Genomic DNA, 25550 nt, shown 5'->3' on the forward strand with positions numbered 1-25550 from the left:
GTGTGTTGTTCTTATTGCATTGGATTTGGTATACAGGTAATCCTCGACTTACAACAGTTTAATTTAGTGACCATTCAAAGTTACAACGGCACTGGAAAAGGTGACTTATGACTGTTTTTCACAGTTACAACCTTTGTAGCATCCCCATGATCAAAATTCAGATGCTTGGCAACTGGTTCACATTTATGATAGTTGCTGTGTCCCAACTCACATGTTCCCCCTTTGCGACCTTCCGGCAAGCAAAGTCAATGGGGAAGCCCAATTCACTTAACAACCAGGTTACTAACTGCAGTGTTTCACTTAACAAGTGTGGCAAGAAAGGTTGTAAAATGGGGCAAAAATCACTTAACAAATGTCTTACTTAACAACAGAAATTTGGGGCTCACGTGTGTTCATAAGCCGAGGACTACCTGTCCTGCTAGAATTGCCTTGATGGAAGCAAGCAAGCAAGCCACCACATCTTTTCCCAAGAGCAGAGGGAAGCTTCCTGTCCAGGAAAAGATGCACCTGGTGCCACATTTGCACTCCACAACAGCTCTTTGGAGTTGGGCCCACAGTGCTATGTAACTACTACTGGTCTATAATGAAACCATCCAAAGTAGGATTAAGATGAGGACGTGTTTGACTAAAAAAATGAATGCAAAGAAATCAAGGTCTTCATGTTCAAAATAAAAGTGTGAAAAATAATTATTGCATTTTTAAAAGAAATGCATGCTTGGACCTTAACCTAATATTTGCAATTAACCTGATGTTTGCAATTCCTATTAGTGTAACCAGTGGCTGGGATAATGGGACTGTGGCCCAACACAAGTCATGAAAATGGGCAACATACAGTAGAAAGAAGGAAGGGAAGGGAGGGAGGGAGGAGTAAAAAAGGAAGGAAGAAAGAGAGAGGGAGAAAGACAGACAGACAAAAAGAAAGAAAAAGAAAGGAAGGAAAGAGAAAGAGAAAGAGAGAGAGAAAGAAAGGAAGGAAGGAAGGAAGGAAGGAAGGAAGGAAGGAAGGAAGAACACATCAAAAGAATTTGACATTAGAGAAGACTGGTTTGAAAGAACATAGAATGATTTTAAGAGTATTCCCTTGTTTAAGTACAACATAGCAGAATTCTACACACTGCTACCTCCTTGAGTTTTCTGATAGTTGAAGATGATGAGACCAACCTTTCAAGAAGTTTTTGAGGTCTTCATTAACGTGCTTAGTCAAAGTCTTTCTTCCCACCTAATTGCCATGCAAGATGGCTGGTCAAACATCTATTTTATCTTCTAACTTTACAAGACCCTTTGGGGTCTTTCCTATTCTTGAACCCAGTATTTTGGCTAAATTAAGGATTATCCTGTTTCTTTCCACCCAAAGTTTCTTTCCTTTTCAGTTCTTTGAACCATTACATCTGATTTTTCAACAGCAGCTCCTACCATAATGCATCTCACCATCACAGCCTATCAGATTGGCTTTGTTCTCCTAGTTGTCCCTTCCCCTCTTCCTCCTGTATACGTCTGCTTACTGAGGGCTTGCAAGCAGAGCTTTTTCTTGTTGTTTAATGTTTGTACAACACCTAATCATTGTAGACACATTGGTGATAGCTGTAGTGGCAACAGCAATAATAGTGGCAGTGGTACATAAATAGCGCTTCTATTGAGTCAGTGTTTTGAATGGCTAAACCTTGAGTAAGTTGTCTTATCGTATTGAGTACAGCCTGCATTGTGTAAAAAAATAACATAGTGCCCTTAAGTATCTTTTCTTAATCCTGTAACCAGCTTAACTTAACAGACACACTGAACATTGTGCCATACAAAAACAGAAAACAAAAAAATGTTTCCATTTAGCTAGTTCCATCAATTATGCCAACAGCGCCATTACCCCGACACCTTCACGCCTACAATGATGGCCGTAGTGGTGTGGTTAATAAAATTTTGATAGATATATTATCTGGAGTCATGATATTGGCAAGAGCATCTCCAGCTTGGAGCTGGAATTTATGGCTAATGATAGAATAGAGAAGATTAATTTACTCTGGATCTGGGCTTCTGGTTTCTGAAAAGCCAGGGGGATGGATGGGATGGCAATGATGATACTATTAGTACTGCTACTACCACTACTACTACAAATCGTGTAGTAGGGAGTTTTTGCAATGCTTCACTAGTTGCCTTGTCAGAAGCTTAGCTGGCATTATAAAAGTAGAGAAAAAACAGGGAGAAAGTGGCTTGCCCAAGAATCCTATCCCTTAAAAGGGAAGTTGGATGCCAAATTGAAATTCCTGCAGGATTTCTGATAGCAGTGAGGGAATTGAGAAGCCCACAATTAAGCATATGGGCATTAAGATAATTGTCAGATCTGTTGGCGGACATGATAGAAGACAGATGGGTACGAATCAGCCTCTCTATTGCACTACCCTGGGAGAGACAATTTGATGTTTTACCTGCCTGAGCTCCTTTGCTGTGTTTGTCACTAAATGTGCTTCATAGCGCCTTACTGACTGTTAAGTGTTTTTTTGTATATACATACAATATATACCTATCACAGTGCCTCGGCGCCCTCTAGTGAAAAGCTACAAGGAAACTTTGCCATGATGTATAAATGCCTGTGTTTCTTTCCAGCATCTCCCCAAGCTATTGAGTAGGAGACCCAATGGCTTAAAACGGTCCTCTTTACACCTTTCCTTCCTTCTTCTCTTGCAGGTTGGGGCTCATCGTGAAGATGCCGTTGGCCTCCGTGGCAGCCATTCGCTTGTGCCAAACCAAGTTCCTGTTCCACAGCTGCCAGTGCAGTCTGCAACATCTCCTGACTTAAACCAGCCTCCGGATCCTTACCGAGGTATCTACAACAGCCAGCAGTGGGAATCTACCTCTTCCACTGCCAGTTCGGTGATCACGCGCACATGCGTGTGCACCTAACACACGTGCGCAGGTTTCCGAGCTGAGGCCTGCAGCACCAGTCAGCTAAGAGGAAAAAGAAGAGAAAAGCACCGGGCGGGTAGGAGGGCCGATCCCACGCTTTTCTCTTCTTTCTCCTCTCAGCTGACTGTTGGAGGCTTTTTTACTACCAGTTTGGGCGAACCACTCCTAACTGGTAGCATACCAACACTGACAACAATATTGCTTGGTCATGTGCTTTGATCGATATAATCTATACCAGGGGTCTCCAACCTTGGCAACTTTAAGACATGTGGACTTCAACTCCCAGAATTCCTCAGCCAGCTTTGCTGGCTGAGGAATTCTGGGAGTTGAAGTCCACATGTCTTAAAGTTGCTAAGGTTGGAGACCCCTGATCTATACTACCAATTCTATGACAGCGGGCTTCATATGTCAAGAGGGTAGCCACGGAGAAGGAGTGGACTTGTTCGGTATTCAAATCACACCCCTCCTGAAAGACCCGTATAGATGGAGAGGTAAATTGATTTTTTTTATCTATGGAAAGGTAAATTGATTTTTTTTATATGGAGAGGTAAATTGATGATAACTTGCCAGATTAGTTATCAATGCGGCTTGAATTATTATTTGAATTATTAAAGGTGGCATGTTAAACCTAATATCCCGGCATGCACAATCACATTTATTTCGCTCTGCACTTAAATAATTCTTTCTGAAACATGATGAAATCTTCAAAAACAGTGCCTAAGATTGAAATTGGGATCAAAGCAAAGCAGAATATTGATTGATTGTTTCATTGAATGATTGATTGGATGAAATGCAATCATCATGCTGCCATCAAAACATCTGGGAAGGTTGCAAATGGTGATTGCCTGACTGTAGGATATTGCAATTGTCATAAGTTGCACATTGGTTGCCAAGCACCCAGATTGCAATCACATGACGGCAGGCATTCTGCCACGATCATAAGTGTGAGGACTGGTTGCAAGTCACGTTGTTTCAGCACTGTTGTAAGTTCGAATGGTTATATATCAAGGCCTACCTGTAGGACTTTCAAAGGGAACAATGGCTCACTAGTTGGAAGCAGACCAGCAGGATTGAAATTTGTGGTGAGGTGTTGGTGGGGACTGTTCATTTTCCCATTGTTGGGGTTGCCTCTCTACATCCTGAGACAAAATGATGAAAAACAATATTGCTGAATATTGGCAATTGGTAGCTACAGAAGAGAAATCAGTGGGCCTATGGGTCTCCCATACTTGCTCTAAAAGAAACAAATAGGAATTACCTAATCTCCAGTTTCCCCTAACACTTTTAGCATTCCCAACCAGCCAGTCTGTTCCATAGATTAAAAAAAATTGGGATTGTTCCAACAGAACAGGCACAAATGAAACTCCTGATGGAATTTGAGAGACTTGTTTACAAAAAGAGATCTAATTACTTTGTTCAAGAAAAGCGCTGTAGAACAATGGTTCTCAAGCTAGTTGAAGACAGCAGTGGTAGTGGTGATTGTTACCTTACTTTTAAATGTTAGAGGGAAGTATTTTCGCTTGCAGCAAGTTCTTCTTGTTTTGGGGGGGATTATCAGATGATGAGAAGATGAAGTGCAAAAAGAAAAAAAATCTGCATTGAATATGACTTCATGAAACCCACTTTCAATGTTAAAGAAAGAAGGCAACAGTAATGGAATGGAAAGTGTCTGTTCATCTCTACCTGTAGCTCTGGAACTTTCCTGAGTAAGATGTGAGAAATACTCATGGAAGCCTTTTCATGGTGCCTCTCTTCTTTTTCTAGAAAAGAGCAGAAGAAACAAGTGTATTTCTAGCCAAAATACTGCTCCTACCACAAACTCTACACCAGCGACAGACGGAAAACTGTTTTTCATAGAAAGCAATTTTTTTTCTTTTAAAACTATATTTATTTAATTTATTTTCTATTATTTTAATAGTTTTCTTTCAAAACTATTTAGAAACAGGTTTAAAAGAGTCATGGTGGTGCAGTGGTTAGAATGCAGTATTGTGGATTAACTCTGCCCACTGAGTTCGATCCTGACCGGCTCAAGGTTGACTCAGCCTTCTATCCTTGAAACAATGGAAAATGAGGACCCAGATTGTTGAGGGCAATATGCTGGCATTGTAAACTGCTCACAGAGAGCTGAAAGCACCATGGAGCAGTATATAAATCTAAGTGCTATTGCTATTTAATAGCTGTTTTCATTAAATGGACTGTCTTTTTTTCTTTTTGCAATGCAAGTAGGTTGTTAGTGTAGCATCCACACAACTCTTAAACATTGTTACTATTTGGGATATGCATGTTCATACATGTGTTGTACGAATGCCCGCATACAGACCTGTGCTTCTGTTCATTTCTTCTCAGGCATGCCAACTGGACTTCAAGGGCAAAGCATATCTTCAGGGAGTTCTGAAATCAAATCAGATGACGAAGGAGATGAGAACCTCCAGGACACGAAAGCTTCCGAGGACAAGAAGTTAGATGATGACAAGAAGGATATCAAATCAATTACTAGGTCAAGATCTAGGTAACCGTATATAATAGTGTCGCTTCATTTAATTCCTTTATTGGATTTTGATGAAGTGAACAGAACAGGAAGAAACTCTGGAGTTTCTTTTCCTGCTGGTCAAAATCAAACAAAGAAAACTCATAGCCCTTTCTGGAAGTACTAAAGAGTATCTGTTTGGATGCTTGTACTCTAGAAGGGCTGAATTTGGGAAAAAGACGGACTGTATGGACAGAGCTATATAGACTTACATTGGAGTCAGTTTCAGTGGTCTGATGTACCTATGAAAACACATACAAAATTTTAAGCAGATGCCATTTTTATAATAGTTATTTTATAATAGTTATGTGGAATAAACATATTCCTTCCTAGATTTTTTTAAAGAACATAACTAATCATAACAGTAAGCTGGATAAATCAGAGTAGCTTGTCCAATTTAAGCAGAAGTAATTGTTAAGATGATTGCCAAGATTTGGAAAGAAACTTGAATAAATTCATCAACTCTTGTTCCCAATAATAATTTGGAACCCTTATGTAGACCATTGTTTCTTGCTTACAGGCATTGATGGCCAGAGTAGGCAAGATTCTTCTTTCATTACCACTGACCTTTAGTCTGTCCCTTATGTTTTTCATAAAATATATTGGATTTCATCAGCAAGAAAGCTTCTGAATCTTCTTATTACATTCAGATTTTTATCTGAATGATAGAACAGTTGTTGAGTGTTAAATAAACCAATCTTTCCTTGTGCATGGGTTTTATAAAATGGAGCAGAATACAGGAAAGTCTCAGAAATAATAAATAAAAATTTATAAAATTTAATTTAATATGCACTTAGGATAACATTTTGCTCCTTCAGCATGCAACTATTTCAATCTCTTGCATTCAGTGGCTGAAGGAATCAGTAATCCAGTCAAGAACTATGAAATAGCCTTGAGAGATTCCCAGATGCCTGAATGCATAAAAATTGTATTCTGATTTCTACGTGTGTAAAATACTACATGATATAAATCCTCATAACACAGCAGACCTAATGCCAAAGAAGTGCATTTAAGTAGGCTCTGAGAAGTATCTACAAAGAACTCATATTGTGGCAATGAAAGAAATATATATTGGATCATATAGCTAAACCATTTTAATTCAGATTGGTTAATGCTGTTGTCAGATATTAACTGCTCATGTTTATTGTATGTTTGTTGATTGATTGATTGTTACTACTAACCCTCTCAAGTGTGCTCTTAAGCATGAAGGAAAAATACAAATTGAGAAATAAAATCCACCAATCACCATTTTCATCATCATCTAGATCCTAGAATTCCTTTGGTCATACTGCTCTTTGCTCAACTGCCATTCTGTGGACAATAGTTCATTACATAAATATAGACTCAAATAAACAAATAGAAGATCTGCATCCAGTTTTCCAGGGAAAAGGCAACACTAAGTGGACAAAGGCCAATTTGATTTCTGATATTGCTCATTATCAATAGAAAACAACATTTGTAGGTCAGAGTTGGACAGTGGGATCCTTAATACCCTATGAGCTTTGTTGTGTTCTTGCAGACATTTCATTGTCTGACTAAGTAACATCATCAGTGCAATGCACTATAGAGTCAGTTTGATCTAGTAATTAGAGCACCAGACTAGAAAATGGGAGAGCAAGTGCTGCTTTAGCCATGAAAGCTAACAGCGTGTATTTGGACCAGTCATTCTCTCAGACCAACCCAACTCACTGATGGGTTGCTGTTGTGGAGAAGAAGGAAGGTGTGTTGGATATGTTCACCATCTTGAACTATTTGTAAAAATAATAAAGGTGGGATACAAATACTAATAATAAATAAGGGACTCAGTGGCTAAGATGCTGAGCTTGTTGATCAGAAAGGTCGGCAGTTTGAATCCCTGGTGCCACGTAACTGAGTGAGCTTCCGTTACTTGTTCCAGCTTCTGCCAACCTAGCAATTTGAAAGCATGTAAAAAATACAAGTAGAAAAATAGGGACCACTTTGGTGGGAAGGTAACAACGATCCGTGCGTCTTCAGCGTTTAATCATGCTGGCCACATGACCACGGAGACGCCTTTGGACAGCGCTGGCTCTTCGGCTTTGTAACGGAGATCAGCACCGCCCCCTAGAGCCAGAAACGACTAGCACATATGTGCAAGGGGAACCTTTACCGTTACTTTTTTACAAATAAACAAGACAAAAAATGCAAGAAAATATCAGAGAGCACCAAGGCCCCTACACTGCTTATTATCCTTCTACTAACTACATTTTGTTCCTTAAAAAACAGCATAAATTTGTGGCGTTTGGAGGAACATATAACTCACTGCAGAAATAAAGAATTAGAGTTATGTTGTTTACAAATGAGCCCTAGAGCTCAAGGTGTCATATCTCCTTCCCAGCTCTTTCAGTTGGCTCTCCTTTTTTTTTTTTTTTGTAAATTTTATTTGAGTTTTCACAAAGAGAAAAAAAATACAAATAAAATATCTTTTTTGAAAGCAGCATAATCCCGGGTTACATTTCTTCGTACAGACACAAATTCAGGTTCATGCTCATTTTTATATTCTATTCCATATCTTATTACTATTTCACATTTTTTGCATAGCTCAATCATTGAATTTATATTTTTTGTCTGTCCTGTTTCAATTATCTATTATCTTTTCTCATTAAACAAAATTTCTCCTGTAGTTACTGGTTGGAGTATGACGCCTTTATATCTTTTCCCTAAAGTTGTAACATTCAATATAATACATAACTTCCATTCGGATTCTGCTTGGTACATTCTTAAAATACACACTGTATTCTTAAAAAAAGAAAAAAATTATAAATGTATATAATTAAAACAACATTCCATTCCAATTCAATTCTATCATTAATATTAATATTCATTAGAGTCTTAACATCTTTAACATTACTTTTCAATTAAATATCATACTTCTATGGGAACAATTATAAGCTTTCCATAGTTAATTCCCCCCCTCTTTACTTATATTTTATAAAATATTAACTAATTAAAATGTTCCCGTTCCTTTCTAATTCAATTTTCTCATTTATTTTATTTCACTTATTTTATTCACAAACATTTCACTAAATTACACTATTTTATCCCTCATTTTAATCATACGTTGTTTCCAATTTTCTAAAATTATTTCTATTACTAATATAACAATACAATCTTATGTACCTTTACAGAATCCCTTTTTCAGTTAGATTTTCACCCATTATCTCTAATTAGGTCCTGTTTCTCTATATCTTGCTCCAGTCCTTTGTAACTTCTTTTCCTTTCCTTCTTCCCTCTCTTCTCTCTCCCCTTTTTACCCACTTGTCTCTCTACCTCTATTTCTCTCTTCTGTATTCCCCTTTTCTGTTGCTTTCCAGTATTATATTATTTTTTGAATTATTTTTCTTTTCTTTGGTTGTTTTTTTTAAGTCTTAAATTCTCAATTCTCTTTCCCCCCTTTCCTTTTTCTTCCCCACATAGAATTACTTGTTAATTAAAGATGGCCTCTTCTTTGTCCCAGTCTTCTTGTTTTGCAGTCTTTTCTTGTTTCTTATAGTTCCAAATCTCCATTTCTAAAAATTGAAAGACGAAGCCAAAAGAACCCTTCCCTTCTTGTGCATCTTCTTTGTACTTTTTAAGTTCCATTTTCAATTCATCCAGAAGTGGTGCCATTGTATAAATTTGTAAACAACCACCCAGTTGATTTTAGTCATTCAAATATAATAACCAAAAATCCAAAGATCACCAAATAATCCAAATACACGCAAGCTGTTTCTTTTTTGCTCTTTTTTTTCACTTTCTCTTCCTGGGGTTACTATTTAGTTGCAAAGTTTCAGTTAAAATGTATCTTTTAGAAGTCTTGTTGAAGTTTTACTTTAGATTCTTTTTAATTCCAGGCAGTCTCCTCCCTCTTCCAAATCCTGCCCTTATTCTTTTTCTCTCCCTTCCTGCTTATGAAAAAGAAAGTTTTTAATGTCCAGAAATCTTTATTATCCCTTTGGCATTTTGTTTTATTTTCAGCTTAATTGCCTATTGATGTCAAAGTGGATTTTTCCGATTTCTTATTTAAGTCTCTTAGTTGTCAGTATAGGGAAGGAGAGAGAAGAAGAAAAAAGCCAAACCTTTCCCTTTTCACTTTCCTTCGCTGCTTCCGACTCTTCTTTGGGAGCGATGTTATTTTTTGTAAGTTTAAATTCCAGGGTACCTTGGCTGCTGCTTTTACAATTTAACCCAGTCAGCCAAAACTTTCACTTCTTATCTTCCTCCTGCACATTCTTTTCCGATCAAGTTCTTCTTTGTGGTGGCCATTTCTGACCACCGCTGCAACCGCCTTCGGGAAAGGGAGTAATGGCCAGCTGAGGAGGAGAGATGCGGCTCTCCTCAACCCTGCAGGCAGTCTCCCCCTTCTTCACCACCTCTACGGGGTGGCTTAGCCCCAAAACCAGCCAGCTCGGGGTGCTCCAGCAGCGAGCCCAGACAGAAACCACACACGATCGTGGATTTCTGTCTGTCGCCGAAGCCCTTCAAACCAGAAGTCCCAGTTGGCTCTCCTTGAAGCACAGTTACCGATCCAAAGTTTTCAGTGAACCATATGGCTGAGTGTAGATTTCAGCTTCCTTAGATCAGTGCAGGCTTCCTTATTACAGAATTGCCATTTCTGATTAAAGCAAAGAGAAAGAGACACAGGTTAACAAGTATCATTACATCCTACTTTGCCCCTTTGTTTTGGATTTTAGCAGGCTCTGTACAAAGTTTGGTATCCTTCAGACATTTTGAGAAACCTGAGTTAGCTGCAGGCTAAATTACCTTTTAGCATAATATAAAAATCCTACAGAGGAAAAAAGATAATCGCTAAGGTTAATAATAACTAAGATCACTGTATAAATAAATACATATAAGTAAAAGCATATGCGTGTATTACAAGAGCAACCTTAGCTTTTGTTTTAACATGTTTTACCTATTAGAGCTGTGCAGTGCCTTGGATTTAATTCCAGAAAGATATTTCAGAATGCATAGAGGCACACTCAACAGCATCTTATTGCACCCTCTTAAGCAGATGTGTCTTTCCAACTATCCTGGAATAATACGTTGCTGCTTTAAAGGGTTGCACAGAACCCTTGTGCCCACCTGCATTCTGAAGCACATTTTTGGAATCAGATTTTAAGACCTGCTCAAAACAATTATTCTCTCCAAATTTTATTAATTTATCAAACTACAGAAATACAAAGAAAAATGAAAACAGTGGGAAAATAGGGGAGGAGGAGAAGAAGAGGAAAAACTGTAGGGTAAATGGGGGTAGCATTGATTTTCAATTCTTTTTGGTGCGGTAGAGTAAGGTAATAAAATACAACCTCAGCTTTTTCCTTTGATTTTGGTTTTTGCTGATTAGATAGGCTTGTGGTTATAGAAATGGCTAGTATATATTATTATGTAAAAGGAAAAAATAGCTAAGGTTAATAATGATGGCTAAGGTTAATAAAAAATGAAACTTTGATTTTGGTTTTTGCTGATTAGATAGGCTTGTAGTTATAGAAATGGCTAGTATGTATTATTATGTAAAAGTTTCGGGTTTTTTCTGTCTCAATCACAAAATCCAAAAACAGTTTCCAAGTAGAAACAAAATGAATTGCATTCTTTTCTTTAATTAAAGCAGTCAATTTAGCCATCTGTGCTAATTCCAACTTTTGCAGCTATTTATCCATTGTGAGAATCAAAGTATCTTTCCATTTTTGTGCATAGAATATTCTGCTGCTGTCAGCATATATACCATCAAAATTCCAATTTGTTTTTGCAAATAGAATACAATAGAATTCTTTATTGGCAAGTGTGATTGGACATACAAGGAATTTGTCTTCGGTGCATAAACTCTCATTGTACATAAAAGCTTTAAGTGAAAAATCATGATCATAGTCATCGTAAAAACACATTCATCATAAATCATAACTTAGAATCTACATAAATCATACTAGGAAACTAAATAAAACAATATAAACCATAAAAATACAAGCAACAAAGTTATAGTCATAAGTAGAAAAGGAGATAGGTAATAGGAAAGATGAGAAGAATAATATTAATAGTCTTACTAAAGACTTACTTTATCCATTAAGCCAAAGGAAAAGTCTCTGATTTTGTCTAGAACGATTGCAGACCAATGTCTTGAATATATCAAAAGTCATGCTACAGTTGTAGTTCTTTCACTGATGTATGTACTGTTTATTACATTCAATCTGACAGATACCAATGAAACCATATATTGGCACGTATGACTGTTTTTGAAGCATTTTGCTCATTCACACTATTCAATGCAGCTAAAGCTTTATGTTCCTGTGTTCCTTTTAAGTAAGGCTCATATTTTGAAAGAGAGTAACATGTTGATAAAACACCTGAAGTTTCAACCCCATTAGAAAATCCTGTGCTAATGTTCCCTCTCAGCAATAATGACGATGAAGATCTTACTCCGGAACAAAAAGCAGAGCGCGAGAAGGAAAGAAGAATGGCCAACAACGCCCGTGAGCGCCTGCGTGTCCGTGACATCAACGAGGCTTTCAAAGAGCTGGGCCGGATGGTACAGCTCCATCTAAAAAGCGACAAGCCCCAGACCAAACTTTTAATCTTACATCAAGCTGTAGCAGTTATCCTCAGTTTAGAGCAGCAAGTCAGAGGTGAGTTACGGCTAATTTTATACAATCATTCTGCAAATCTCAACCTCATTCAGATGTTTTGAAGAAAGACTAGAAAGCTTAGATCTTAGAAGGATTACTGTGCTTCACTAATGATGCGGTGATGGATTAGATGCCTCCAGGTCATAAGGATGCTTGTTAAAACCTTGGTCTGAAGCCATACAGGCCAGGGCACCACTTTGCTATGTTAAACTGCTATGAAAGGATCATCCTTACACTACAAAGTAGTATAATTGAAATGGCTAAAATAAAGCTTGGATCCCAAGAAGCAAGTCCCCAATTTTAAGTCATTTATAATTCAGTTATAAGATGGGGGCATTATGCGTTGGAGGTGGTTAGTGGAATAGGAAGAAAATCACATGCTACCCCATAGTATTTTGGTTTTAACGTAATTAATTTCTATTTATCTCATTTTTAATTTTTGTTATTTTACGATGTTTGTAAGCCGCCCAGAGTCACATGACAGTAAGATGGGTGGCATATAAATTTAATAAAGGAATAAAGTGAAATAAACCAGTATCACAAAATTCATTGTCAATTGTGTTATCAATCCAGTGATGATTATTACTCCAAACTCCTAAGGGGGTTACTATGTTTAGTACTGTAGATAAATTACGTTGTACAATACCAGTGCTAAGTTGCAGTGATTAAAATAACTTTAAACTTCTGGTTTGAATTAACAATTGTTTTGAAATACAGGTGAATCTCTATCTCAAATGTCACAAATTGAGATGGGCGAGACCTGGAGATGAAATGAAGACAATCTTTAAGTGGAAAATTAGCCAGAGATATGAGATTCAGAGAATCAAAATTATTTCTCTTTATAATGGAGATTCCTGGCCAGTTGAAGGAACTGACAGCAGGATGAGCAAGATGTCATACTTGAACGCACAAAGTAGCTAGGCCACAGGCTTTAAAGGTTGTTGTCAGCCCTGAAGCTAGCCAGACTGAGGCTATTTTGAGACTTTAGCACTGACACCCTGAAGAAGGACAGGGTGGGGGCAATAGAGATAGTTGGGGTTTGTAGTCAAACAAAATACTTTCTCTTGGGAATCAAGGACATTCCTGCAGGTACACGGAAGGAGGGGACTTAGCAATTGGACAGTATCCTGATTGGACCATGTGACTGTTTTGAGAAAGTGAAAAACTTTTAGTTAGGTAAAATCCATGGGAATAGTCAGAGTCAGTTTTCACCAGCCCGTGCCAATATGACCTATCCAATAAACTTATTCTTTGAGGAGTCTACCTGCCTCAGAGTTTCATTTGCTATGGATATGTTACTTGGAACCCTATAAGTTGTTTAATGTTACCTTAAATTTTGGTTTCACAGAAAGAAATCTGAATCCTAAAGCGGCGTGTTTGAAAAGAAGGGAAGAAGAGAAAGTATCTTCGGACCCTCCTCCACTTTCTTTGGCGGGACCCCACCCTGGGATGGGAGACACATCTAATCATATGGGGCAGATGTAAAAAAAAGGAAAAAGGTACGTATGTCTTGACCATTAATTCAAGATGGCGACGACGACGGCTGCCTTGGTGAAATGCTCTCTAGTGGTTTCTTATGATTTGATTGTTCTGCCTTAGATACCCTATGACTATTATTAAGTATTGTACCTTATGATTCTTGACTCTTGACGAATGTCTCTTTTCTTTTATGTACACTGAGAGCATTTGCACCAAGACAAATTCCTTGTGTGTCCCATCACACTTGGCTAATAAAGAATTCTATTCTATTCTATTCTATTCTATTCTATTCTATTCTATTCACCAGTCTCCTCCTAGTGACAGTAATACCATGGCTATTAGTTTCCTTAGAACAAATATTGTTCTACTGTTTCTTTCCACAAGGGCCTTTCCATGGTGCAGAAACCAGGAGATTGTGAGTTCTAGTTCTGCCTTAGATACAAAGCTCACATTTACAACCATTTGTAGCATGCTGTGATCATATGATCGCAGTTTGCAATGGAAGGGTTTTTTTTACCAGTTGCTAGCCTTTTTTTTTTACAAGTTTCTGACCAAAAAATCCCAAACAAACACCCATTCAGGAGAATAGATGCAGGTTTCCAGTTATATGATTTGCTTAATGACCACGTGCTTTGTACTTAGGAACACATGGTTCATTTAACAACCCCATGTAAAATGGTAGAAAAACTGACGACCATAACAACATACAGCTGAGATTATGGTCACAACTGTGATGCAGTAAGTTGAGGACTATCTGTAGTCTCTTCTCAGTCGTAGGAGGAAAAAAATAAAGATAAACCACTTCCCAAATCTTGCTTAGAAAACTGCAGGGACACTGCAGGCCATCGCCAAGAGTCAAGATTGACTCAAAGGCAACCAAAAAAACCCTTCCATATTCATCAATTACATAGATAACACTCTTTTTTTTTAATCCAATACTATTTTTCGTCTTAATTTAATACCTCATTTGAATTGCTTTTTGCTACATTCTGTTTTATTTGTTAGCTTCTCTTGCTCTCTTTTTTAATTAAGTGAACAACTAACTCCACCCTGTCATGTCTTTATTATATCCCTTTATTTATTGCTTTGTAGCTCAATTTTCTCATATGGGTCTAAGTGAGAGGAAGAAATCTAGACCAGATCAGACACAATCACAAATTAGGAACGTGTTTGTTTCTCTTGTTGCATAGCATCAGAATACCTAATGAACATGGAAAACATTCTGGGGGTTGGCTACACACATTGGCTGGATCCTGCCAGCGTTCTGACAGAACAACAACAATAACTGCCAATTTGAATTTATTCTATGTTCCCCAAATTCCCCAGAATACTTCATAAAAATGTTCTATTTGTATGACATAATGGGAACACATTTATATGTCAGGACTGAGTCACTAACAGATAATTTACCAAACAGGTTACAGGAAATTCAGCGGGTTTTGTAGATGTGGAACAAGAAGAATGGAGTTAAAATTATTTCCCTGAATTTCTTTACTGAAGGAATTTTTTCACCAACAGGAGTTCATCCTACTGGGAAATTAGTAACTTTAGCAATGTCGGTATCTCCCTCCTTCCATTGTACAAGTAATCCTTAGACTTACAACCATTTGTTTAGTGACCATGCAAAGTTACAACAGCCCTGGAAAAAAATTAACTTATGGCCAGTTTTCACACTTACTACGGTTGCAGCATCCCCAGTGTCACATGGTCAAAATCCCATGGCAGCAAACTTGGGAGGGAAACAAAAAGATTACACTAGCAATAGCACTTAGACTTATATACTACTTTATAGTGCTTTACAGCCCTCTATAAGCGGTTTTACAGAGTCAGCATATTGTCCCCAACAATTTAGGTCCTCATTTTACCCACCTCCGAAGGATGGAAGGCTGAGTTAACCTTGAGCCTGGTGGGATCTGAACTGCCAAATTGCAGGCAGCTGGCCGCAGAAGCAGCTTGCAGTACTGCACTCTAACCACTGCGCCACAGAGGCTCCTAACACTAGCTACATCATACAAGGAAAACTTGTACAAGATGTTTTATAGGTGGCATCTCCCACCAGCTAGGCTAGCCAAAATGTATGGAAACCAATCACCCAATTGTTGGAAGTGTTTGAAAGAACTTACACTTACTATCATGCGTGGTGGTCCTGTAAAAAAGCTCAGGGGTTCTGGTACAGAATTTGGTCATGGCTAGAGGGAATGACGGGGCTAAAAATTCGTTACAAACCAGATTTGTTCTTACTGGGAATAATGGAAGAGAAATTTAGCAAAGCCAATTGCTATCTAATTTATATGTAATTACAGAAGCAAGATTGATATTCACCCAAAACTGGAAAGCAAGTGAAATCCCTAGTGAGGATGTTACGATTGATAGGATATTACAGTGCGCTGAAATGAATAGGTTGACATTAGAATTGAAGGATCAAGATGAATCAGAATACCATAAAATATGGAATACATTTTATTTCTGGAGGGACATGAAAGAGAGTTCATAAAATTGAAATAAGAATTTAAGGTGAAATAGGGAAAAGGTGAGGGACCTCATATTTGAGGAACAATGAGAAAGATCTAAAAATTACAGAGATTAAATGTATATATGTATATAAATTTATATAAAAGTACATAACTTCTTTATCTTTCTAAATGCAAAATGTATTGACAGAAATGTATGTCAAAGAAGACCACCTTATTCAATGTTTTTAATGTATATACTCAATATAAATTATTTTTTAAAAAAAATTTCGGTCACTTGGCACCTGGCATGTATTTATAACAGTCTCTGTCTGCTGGAGTCACATGACCATCATTTGTAACCTTCCCAGATGGCTTCCAACAAGCAAAGCCAATGGGGGAGGGCAGATTTGCTTAACAGCTGCATGATTCACTTAATGCAGTGATTTGCTTAACATTTGTAGCAATGGAGTCCAACTCACTTAATATAATTGCCTTGCTTAGCAACAGAAATGTTGAGCTCAATTGTGGCCATGTCAAAGACTACCTTTATTTCGTTTCATTTATTTGTTTTTTATTCTGCCCGAAGTCACCCTATTGCCTTTCATGCTTAAGGCAGAACTAGAACTCAGTCTCCTGGTGAATGGCCCTGCATCACCTAGCTGGCTTTCATGCCTAAGGTGGGACTACAACTCGCATTCTCCTGGCTTCTAGTGGCCTTAACCACAAGACCTAACATCTATGGAGATGCTCAGTCATCCAGGTCATGGTTGTCTCAAAGGTGCTTTTGCAAGAGGCAACTGGACTTTCTGTTTTTTCTTTGAAGACATTTAGCTTCTCATCTAAGAAGATGAGCTGAAGAAGCCAGAAAGAGGAAGATGAGCTGAGGAAGAAGAAGCCAAAGAAAAACCAGAAAGTCCAGTTGCCTCTTGCAAAAATGAATGTATATTTTCTTTTATGTATACTGAGAGTATTTACACCAAGACAAATTCCTTGCGTGTCCAATCACACTTGGCCAATAAAGCTATTCTATTCTAAAAGCACCTTTGGGACACAAGACTCAACCATCTTGTAAGGATTCAGCACATGCTCAGTCCACTTATTCTGCCTCTGTATTTTGAACCTGAAGTTTGAAAAATCTTCCACATGTTTCCAGAAGAGCAGTAAGCCTCTTCATTTGGGTGATAGAGTAAGGACTGTTGGAAACAGCTTCCAAAACCGTTTTTTTTTTATGCTGAATATGTTGTTATGAAATAAAATTAAGAATAATAAAGATGATTGCATTTTAGCTGACCTGAAATTTTTCCGCTTCTTTCACAGGTCCAAGTTGCCACATTTTCTTCACATAAACCAGAGACCACTTCCTTAAACAGCTGTATTATCTTAAAAAAAAAAACATATAAACACTTAACCCTTCCCCCTCCCTTTTTTTGTAATATAATAAGACAAGTCTGAGTAGTTACGAATCACAGACGCAAGAGATTTCAGCATTCCTGATTTTGAAATAAAGAAAACAAAAGTGCAACTTGAGGGACAACCTCTTTTCAACATATCAATTGGAATGTTTCAAGGAGTATGTTGACAGCTGTCAATGCACAGCCAGGAGACTGAACGGCAATCTTCTCCACACTGTGGGACAATGCATTTGTGCCTAAACTTCTTTTGGAAAAAAAAATATAATTAATTTGTAAGTCTGAAAAAAAAAATATTTAATTTAAAAATTGTAAACTTGCAATAATGAAAAGTGTACTTCTGAAGAAAAAAAAATGAACGTTTTCATTGGTGTACTAGTCAACTAGTGTTTATACTTACTGGATATTAAAAAGGGATGCTTCGCTACCCTAATATTTACAAAACCAGCAAACGTCCTAATGAAAACTGAAGTAATGACATTAGCCATTCCTTAGGGTAGGAGGAACAGATGGATCTTATAGACCTATGTCAAAATACAAAACACATGGACACAAACACACATATATAAATATTATATAAATATATATATAAATATATATATATATATATATTAAAATTAGTGACTATGGTAAGCTTTGTTCATTTGTTTCCGACTTTTTTGCTCCTGTAAAAAAAAAAGAAAGAAAAAACAAAGTACTGATTAACTTTTTTTAAGAAAAAAAGATTTTACTGTAAATAAGTTTTTGTTGACGTCTTCTTTCTCTTCCCCCATTGGCCCCTTCGGTTCCTTATTGTAACCTGTAGTGCCAACTCTGTTGCTGGAGGGGCCGTTCCAGGATGAATTCTCACCCTGAGGTTGCTTGTCATGCCTACAGAAAAGTAGCAAGCAATCTCTTGAATCCTTTGGGGAGAATACAGGATTAGATCAGGTATGTCTCATGTCGATAAGCGTAAGCCACATTGCTGAGACCTCCAAGCCCCAAGGAAGTTCGGTACTATGGTTTCCCAGACTGCTGCTGGGATGTCGGTTAGGAATTCTGAGGGGCTCTAGTCCCTCCCCTACAGTCAACACAAGTTTGGGGGAAAATGGCCCAGGCAATTGAATTTTGGGGTGGAGTGGTGGAGAATTCTAAACCACAACTGTTGCTCTCATTAGACCCTATTTCTAAGATTTTCAGAGGTACAAGGTTAGAATGCTACAATGTTACCACTGTGCCTTCCAATGTTTATATCATCAAAAAAATGTAACATAAATCAAAGGTGGCTGTGATTTAACAAACCAGTAGAAATGTTAAATTAATGTGTGTAGCTTAAATACAATATGCATCGAGGTGTTTCAGAATACATGGTCGAAGGCCGGGTGAGGGGGGGGACAGTTGCTAGTCGTATGAGAGTTTGATTTGAAAAAAAAAAAAAAAAACATTTTAAAGGGTATTCCTGAAAGACAGACCATATACTGCCTCCTCCGTTCATTTTTTTTTAAAAAAACGCCAATATCCAACTGTCACACAGCATTAGAACAAGCCTTACCCGTTCTAAAGCATTAAGTTGCACTTTCTTAAGGAGGAGGGAGTAGAACAGTATTTTTCTGGCCAGTATGAACCAAGTTTTTACTTAACGCATATACATTATAGAAAGTATAGATCAGGGGTGTCAAATTCGATTTTATTGAGGGCTGCATCAGGGTTGTGTTTGACCTTGGGGGGCCGGGGTGGGAGTGGCCAACTCAATGTCACATGTGTTGGAGTGCCTGTGACGGCCCGCAGTGCTTCTGCCAGCAAAAACGAGCTCCCGAGCTCCGTTTTCAGCTGCCACAGCCTGCAACCCTCTGCCAGTGAAAACGGAGCCCGGGAGGCCATTTTCATTGGCAGAAGCACCGCGGGCCGTCCTTTGTTGTTTCCAGGATGGCCCGTGGGCCAGATCTAAGCATCCCGGGTCTTGAGTTGACACCCCTGGTATAGATCAAGCTTATGACACAGCAACTCATCCAATAATTGGATTTCAGGGCATCTCAACAAGCACCCACAGTGAATCTTCCAAAGATTTACTTTGGGAGACAGAACAATTAACTGACATTGCTCCCAATTCAGTCTTTGTCAGCATCTTTTTGTCTCGGGTTCAAGCTTCTGATTTTTTTTTTTTTAAATAGCCACGCAAACTTGGCATGTTATTTTTAAACGAAATCTCCCGGTTTGAATAGATTTTCCACCTATCAACACTGAGTAAATGCCATATACCCATTGAAAACGGTCTATAGACTTTCCATCTGTTCTCCTGTTTTGCCAGTTACATAGTAATGAAAAAAAAAATACATTTGTAAATTTTATGCAACAAAATGGCAAACGTATCATTATTTTGAAATTGTGTATGTAAAAGTTATATTTTTACATGTAGACTCTTGTTATTATGTGTTTTAATACATTGTATCAAACTTTTGCTTTTTTTTTAAACTGTGGTTGAAACAAAATCTCATTTAAATGAAATAGTGAGAAATAAGAATCTTAATTTTATGTTACTGAAAAAGCTAAAAGAACAAATATGGTAGTTTGCCATGTGAACCACCCTTTCCATATCCATAAACATTTTGATTACCTGTATGTGTTGAAAATTGTAAATATGTTCAGTAGCAGTAAAACTTTTAAAAATACTATTATTTGTTAATAAGTTTCTCAAATGTGGAGGTGGATTAAGCTCATAACAGAGCAGAGACTGTGTAAGTTGAAATCAGAACAAGAAATGAGTATTTCATCGCAGATGCCATACTTCTAATAGAATATGTGTAGATGAAAATGTTTTGTCTTAAACCTAATTCTTTTAGTACTGGTATTCTAAACATTGGAGGATTCTCTTTTAATAGACAAGTTATTAATATAGTTTAGGATTAAAGTTTTTTTATAAAAAACAATTCTAATACTTTTAATGGGAAGTTGTTATTTCAGAGGATAACTTTGCGTTAAAAACCTGGATAAATCAAAGAGGCGTTAACTTCCATCTTGATGTCATCAGTGTGAGCATTTCTGCTTGTTTACATTCATAATGCAAAGTTTTCAAATCGTCTGCTCTGTATATAAAACTTAATTTGGATAAGAGAGAGCTATCAACACAAAATCAAAATGCCGTCTTTTTAATAATTGCCCAGATTGATGACATTGTATGAATCTTGAAACATGCAGTCACAGAACATTGATAAAAAGATGGTTTTCATTACCAGCCATTCTGTACATTTGAACAGCAGAGATGATTCTAAACAGGAATGAAAATGGTGATGTACATAGAACCAATAGAGGCTTAGTTGTTTATAAAACAGTAATCTAATCTCTGTGGTTTTGGACATGGTTTCCTGTTCCATAATGGAATTTAAACTTGAAAATTAATCAGTCATGATGTTTTCTGTTGTTCACCCTCTCCCCTCCCTCCTCTGCTTGCTTTAATTTAGTATGTGATCCTAAGAAATAAGACATCAAGAATTGCTTAACTTTCACTGCTGCTGTCCACAGTGGGAGTTGTCATTTGTTAAAAGATCTGGCAATGACTTTTAATGACCGAGAGGTAGAGGTGTGCAAGTTGTTTCGAATTTGAAGTGTTCCATATATATTCCGCAAGTCTTTTGAGCTCGAAGCAAAGCATCGTGTTGAGATTTTGAGATGCTTCCACGATTGTCAGAAAATTCAGCAGATTTGGAGTGCTTTGCACACTTGTACGAAGGAAAAACCACATATTGTTATACAACAATGAACAGTACAAGGACACTACAATTGTAGAAATCTATCCAACGTGTAATGAATGATCCACCTCCACATTCAAGTAATTTATGAATACACAGATTAAGGAAATCTGTTCGTCTAGATTTTTTTTTTAATTATTTTTTACATTTGTCTTACGTGTAGCTGCAAAGGACACTAATGTTTATACAACTGTCAGTTCAACCAGTGATGCAACTTGTAATTGATGCAGTCTTCCGATTTGTTTTATTCGTTGATTTCATTGGAAGGGTGGGGACGGGTAGGGATAGAGTGGGAGGAATGTGGAGCAATTTCGAAATTTTCATTGTTCTGTTCAACAGGCACAGTGCAACCTGTGCCAGACCGTGTAATAATAGTACATTGCCACAAACGAAGAGAATTTTATCGGGTGAGAAAAAGCACAAGTCAAGCTTAATCCACTGACTGATACGAAAAGGAAAAAAAAAAGATTTTTCTAAAGATGGAATACAATGAATTCCAACACAGTGGGGGCACCAAGATTTTTCTTTCTTTCTTTCTTTCCTTCCTTCTTTCTTCCTTTCTTTTTTTCATTTTCCTAGCATCTTCTCATGGGACTTGAAACTGATTCACCCTTGTGCAGTGCTGGTTTGACCATACTCATTTCAAGTATTATAGACTTATGTAATGGTGAAAATATATGAACTGTGGCCTTTTTCATTCTTGTTACTTGTGATGCAACTAAGTGAAGATACGGAAAAGCAGAGGTTTACCATGTATCAGTGCCTGCCTTTTTGTTACAAAGCTTTGTTTGTCTAGTGACCTTTTTGCTATAAAATAGACTAGTACACCCAAGTAGGATAAAAGAAAAGCCTAAATTTAAAAAAAAAAGTATATTTGGCTTATTTTTCACAGGAGCAATCCTTTTATACCACAAATATTGGGGGTGAAAGGGTGGGACGGGGTTGTCAGATTCTGAATATTTCTTCTTTGTAGATGTTTGGAATCATTCTAAGTAAAAGTTTGTTACTTTATTTTACTATTTAAAAGATGTTATTTTACATATGTGTTACCAAGATGAAATTGTACGATAGCCTTTTTTTTTTTCCTTCTGGTTTTTTTCCCCCCTTATTTCTTTCTCTCTCTCTTTTTTTTTTTTTTAAGTTGGAGGTCGCAGCGGGGAACTTTTTTTTGCGACTGTACCCATAGCTGCAACATTTTAAAAGGAGGGGAAAAAAATTAAATAAAAAAGGGAAAAATGATAAAAGGGACAAAAAGATTAAAAAAAAAAAGATAACAACAGTTACACTTTGTTTTTCAACGTGTGGCTGAGTGCCTCGATATTTTTTCCCCCCATGTTTTCAGTGTATTTCTGATTTATAGAAGTGTCTAAAACAGGTTGTGCGCTGGAGATCCCCCAAAGCGAAACACACAGCTTGCTGTAGACCTTTATGTTTCCCATTTTGTAGTTATTTGATGCCGTCATGTACATGACTGTTCTGTAGCAATAAATGTGCCATTTTTATAAACTTGTTTCTGACACTTTCGTTTCATTTCATTTTGCATTGTCCCATTTCTGTAGGTATCACAAGGAGTCACTGCCTAGGAATGACCTAATAGGTGGCGCTGTCATCTGCCCTCCCAACTCCAAAAGCAATGGGTTTTTAAAGTGTTCTCGGAAGTGCTCCATTCCAGATGATGTGTAAAACTGAAGTTGTGATCACCCAAGTTCCTCTCTCAGAATATGATTCCTTCTAGAGGCCTCTTCACTTTTTCTTTTTTCTTTTGCACTGGGTAGTTGATTAAAAAATCTACTTTCTGGACATAAAAGCACATGTCCTCCTCGGCCTAAATGGTTGTGTAACATGGCTATGCATTGTAATATAGTTGTTGACCTGGCCCACCTTTGACTTGAATTTCAACGGGTGGAACAAATTGTTTGTAATTCCTCTGTATAGTTCTCTTTTTTTTTCCCCGAATGAAAGGTGCTACATACATGTAAAATTGCATTCATGACCATCAATTTCTGTAAATACAGCACCTGTATTTTAATGGAAATCTGTTAATGTATGAGACAATTGAATGCACCTATGAACAATGGACAGACATCAAGAAGGTGCTAAGCTGTATGCAAAAATAAACTGAACTATTAGAAAAAAAATAAGGGTTAATCTATTAAATGCAAAGATTGGAGCAATTAAAAAGTCACGCACAAGACTGCTGTTGATCACCATCTTTAATACTTTCGTGTACGGGTTGAGATCATTTTTGTATTTTTAGGCAGAACTGTGACTTATTACAGTATTGCAGACTGAGCTGTGCTAAGGATCGAAGTGGGCAGATCATCTTAATTTGTCCCCAATGAGATATTCACTGAAGTTGTACATTATAAATGCTGTTTGTATTTATATCTTGTTAAAAGAAAAGAAGTAATAAATTTTGGTTGGGCCTGTTGCAAATGACCAGTCCAGAAGATTTTCTCATGTGTTAGTTGATTCCCTCACCCCTTTTTAGGGAAAGGTTAAACCAAATTCAGGAAGTCACATATTGGGCTGTGACTGTTAAGCTGATGCCATTTATTATTGGGCAATGAATTTTGATCATACATTAACGTTATAAACAACTTTTCAATGCCATCATCTGAATTTTGCAAAGATGCATTGGGTTTAGGGTATTGATAGTACCCAATCCAGAACAATTTCCCAAGCTTGGACTTGGCAATTTACATATTGAAGCTACAATCCTTTTGGCTCTCAGAATATGTACATTGTAAAAGGTAACAAATATCTCCCACTCTTTTAAATAAATTTAGGTAGAAAAATGATCTTGAATTTGGCTGAATTGCTCTAGTGTAGACTTGTGATTTTTTGTGTGGAGTTGTGTAATCCAGTGTTGGTCACTTCAGGTGTGTAGACTTCCAACACCTAGAATTCTCATCCATGACTACATGGAATCCAGGGATTTAAAGACCTTAACACTTAGAAATTGCCAAGTTGGGAATTTCTGCTCTAATCTAATTGAGAGGCAGAGTAGGCAGAAATGAGGAATAGAAAAGGAGATATCAGAAGAAACCAAGACAAAAAGAAGTAGAAAGAGAGTAGAAGTAGAAGAACTAGAAGTAGAAAGGGAGGAAACGTGTTTTTTTTCCAAAGACAAATGGACTTCTTGGTGTTCTTTGAAAATGTCTCCTCATCCAAGAAGCTTCTTCGGTTCTAACCGAATGACCTGGATGATTGTGAATCTCCATAGACAAAGGGATGAAATGGAAGTCAGAAAAGGAATGAAAATAACAAATCTTGACAGGGAAAGAAGATAAAGATAAGAATACATGCTCCTCAATTTCTTTTTTAGCATCATCCTGAGCCTTGTCCTACAGTTGAGCTGGGCCACTAGCCCTTCCTGTCTAAGCTTCCCACGTCATTGACTATGATTGCCAAGTTGTGGTAGCAACATCAGGCAGCCACTCAATTTCAGTCCTGGCCTACATATTGCAATGAAAATCTTTTATAAGCTATTGCTTTGGATTTGATTTTCTACAAATAAAATGTAATAAAAACATGCTTTGGCTCCAGTGTTCACTAACCTCTAACAAGCCACAAATTTCGTACACATATTTGTACAATATGTGGTTCTTTAAAAGATGACCCACAATGGTCTTCATTCACAAGTTATAATTGCAAGACTACAGCATAGAACTCTATGATTGCTGTTTTCAGCCCTATAATCATCGATTAACATACCATTATGCATTATTTTGCCAGCACCACAGTCAGAAGAAATGAGGGGAAAATAAGAAAAGAAAAGATCGCTAGCTCTAAACACCAAAAGAATTGAGAAGAAAAGATTGCTAGCTCTAAACACCAAAAGAATTGAGAAGAAAAGATCGCTAGCTCTAAACACCAAAAGAATTGAGAAGAATAGCAGTAAGGAAGAATTTATTTAGCCTTTCAGACTATTTTGTTACTCCTTTATTATAGAAAAATTAAGCTAGATGTTATGATACAAATCAAAATGTAGCTCCTCCTTTTTCAGGGTGTTTTTGGTCATTTTTGGAGAGCTATCAGGAAAAGCAAAAAAAATTCTCTAAACACACAACCGTATATGGAAATTCTCATGATTGTTCCAAAGGAGCTTTTTAAAAAGGCAGCTGGAGTTTCTGGTGTGTGTGTTATTTTCTCTGAAGATGTTTCACTTCTCATTCAAGAAGCTGAAGAAGCTTCTGGGATGAGAAGAGAAACCTCTTCAAAGAAAAGAGAAAAAAAACAAAAGCCCAATTGCCTCTTGAAAAAGCACCTTTGGTATAACACACAAAGTTTTCTCACAAATGAAGGTAAATGTAGGTGTCCCGGGATAACATTGCAGGGTTGGTTTGAGCATGATTTGAGTTGGTCATCAGGACCAAAGTTTTATTCTTCCAAGCTTTGGGGCTCATGCTGGAGCCCAGCATCTGGGCAAATTCTGGGGGGAA

At 37.3% G+C, this 25550-nt stretch overlaps 1 protein-coding gene across 31 annotated transcripts in view; it reads left to right on the plus strand.

Moving 5' to 3' along the window:
* The window catches only part of TCF4 (transcription factor 4), a 419947-nt gene extending 397333 nt beyond the window's left edge, over positions 1 to 22614 (plus strand). For 20 of the 31 annotated variants that reach the window (XM_087927464.1, XM_087927477.1, XM_087927475.1 and 17 more), the window contains 5 exons: positions 2677 to 2812; positions 5242 to 5404; positions 11810 to 12039; positions 13388 to 13538; positions 17289 to 22614. In XM_087927464.1, the coding sequence (XP_087783590.1) occupies positions 2677 to 2812; positions 5242 to 5404; positions 11810 to 12039; positions 13388 to 13524 (666 nt within the window). In that variant the 3' untranslated portion in view covers positions 13525 to 13538; positions 17289 to 22614. Of the gene's footprint in view, positions 1 to 2676; positions 2813 to 5241; positions 5405 to 11809; positions 12040 to 13387; positions 13547 to 17288 lie in introns of those variants that run through there. The other 11 variants (XM_087927469.1, XM_087927461.1, XM_087927457.1 and 8 more) reach the window with 3 other exon arrangements.
* The last annotated feature ends 2936 nt before the right edge of the window (positions 22615 to 25550 follow it).

The sequence above is a fragment of the Pseudonaja textilis genome, chromosome 2 (assembly GCF_049901715.1).
Source record: "Pseudonaja textilis isolate UNSWEBS1 chromosome 2, rPseTex1.2, whole genome shotgun sequence".
Classification (NCBI taxonomy): domain Eukaryota; kingdom Metazoa; phylum Chordata; class Lepidosauria; order Squamata; family Elapidae; genus Pseudonaja; species Pseudonaja textilis.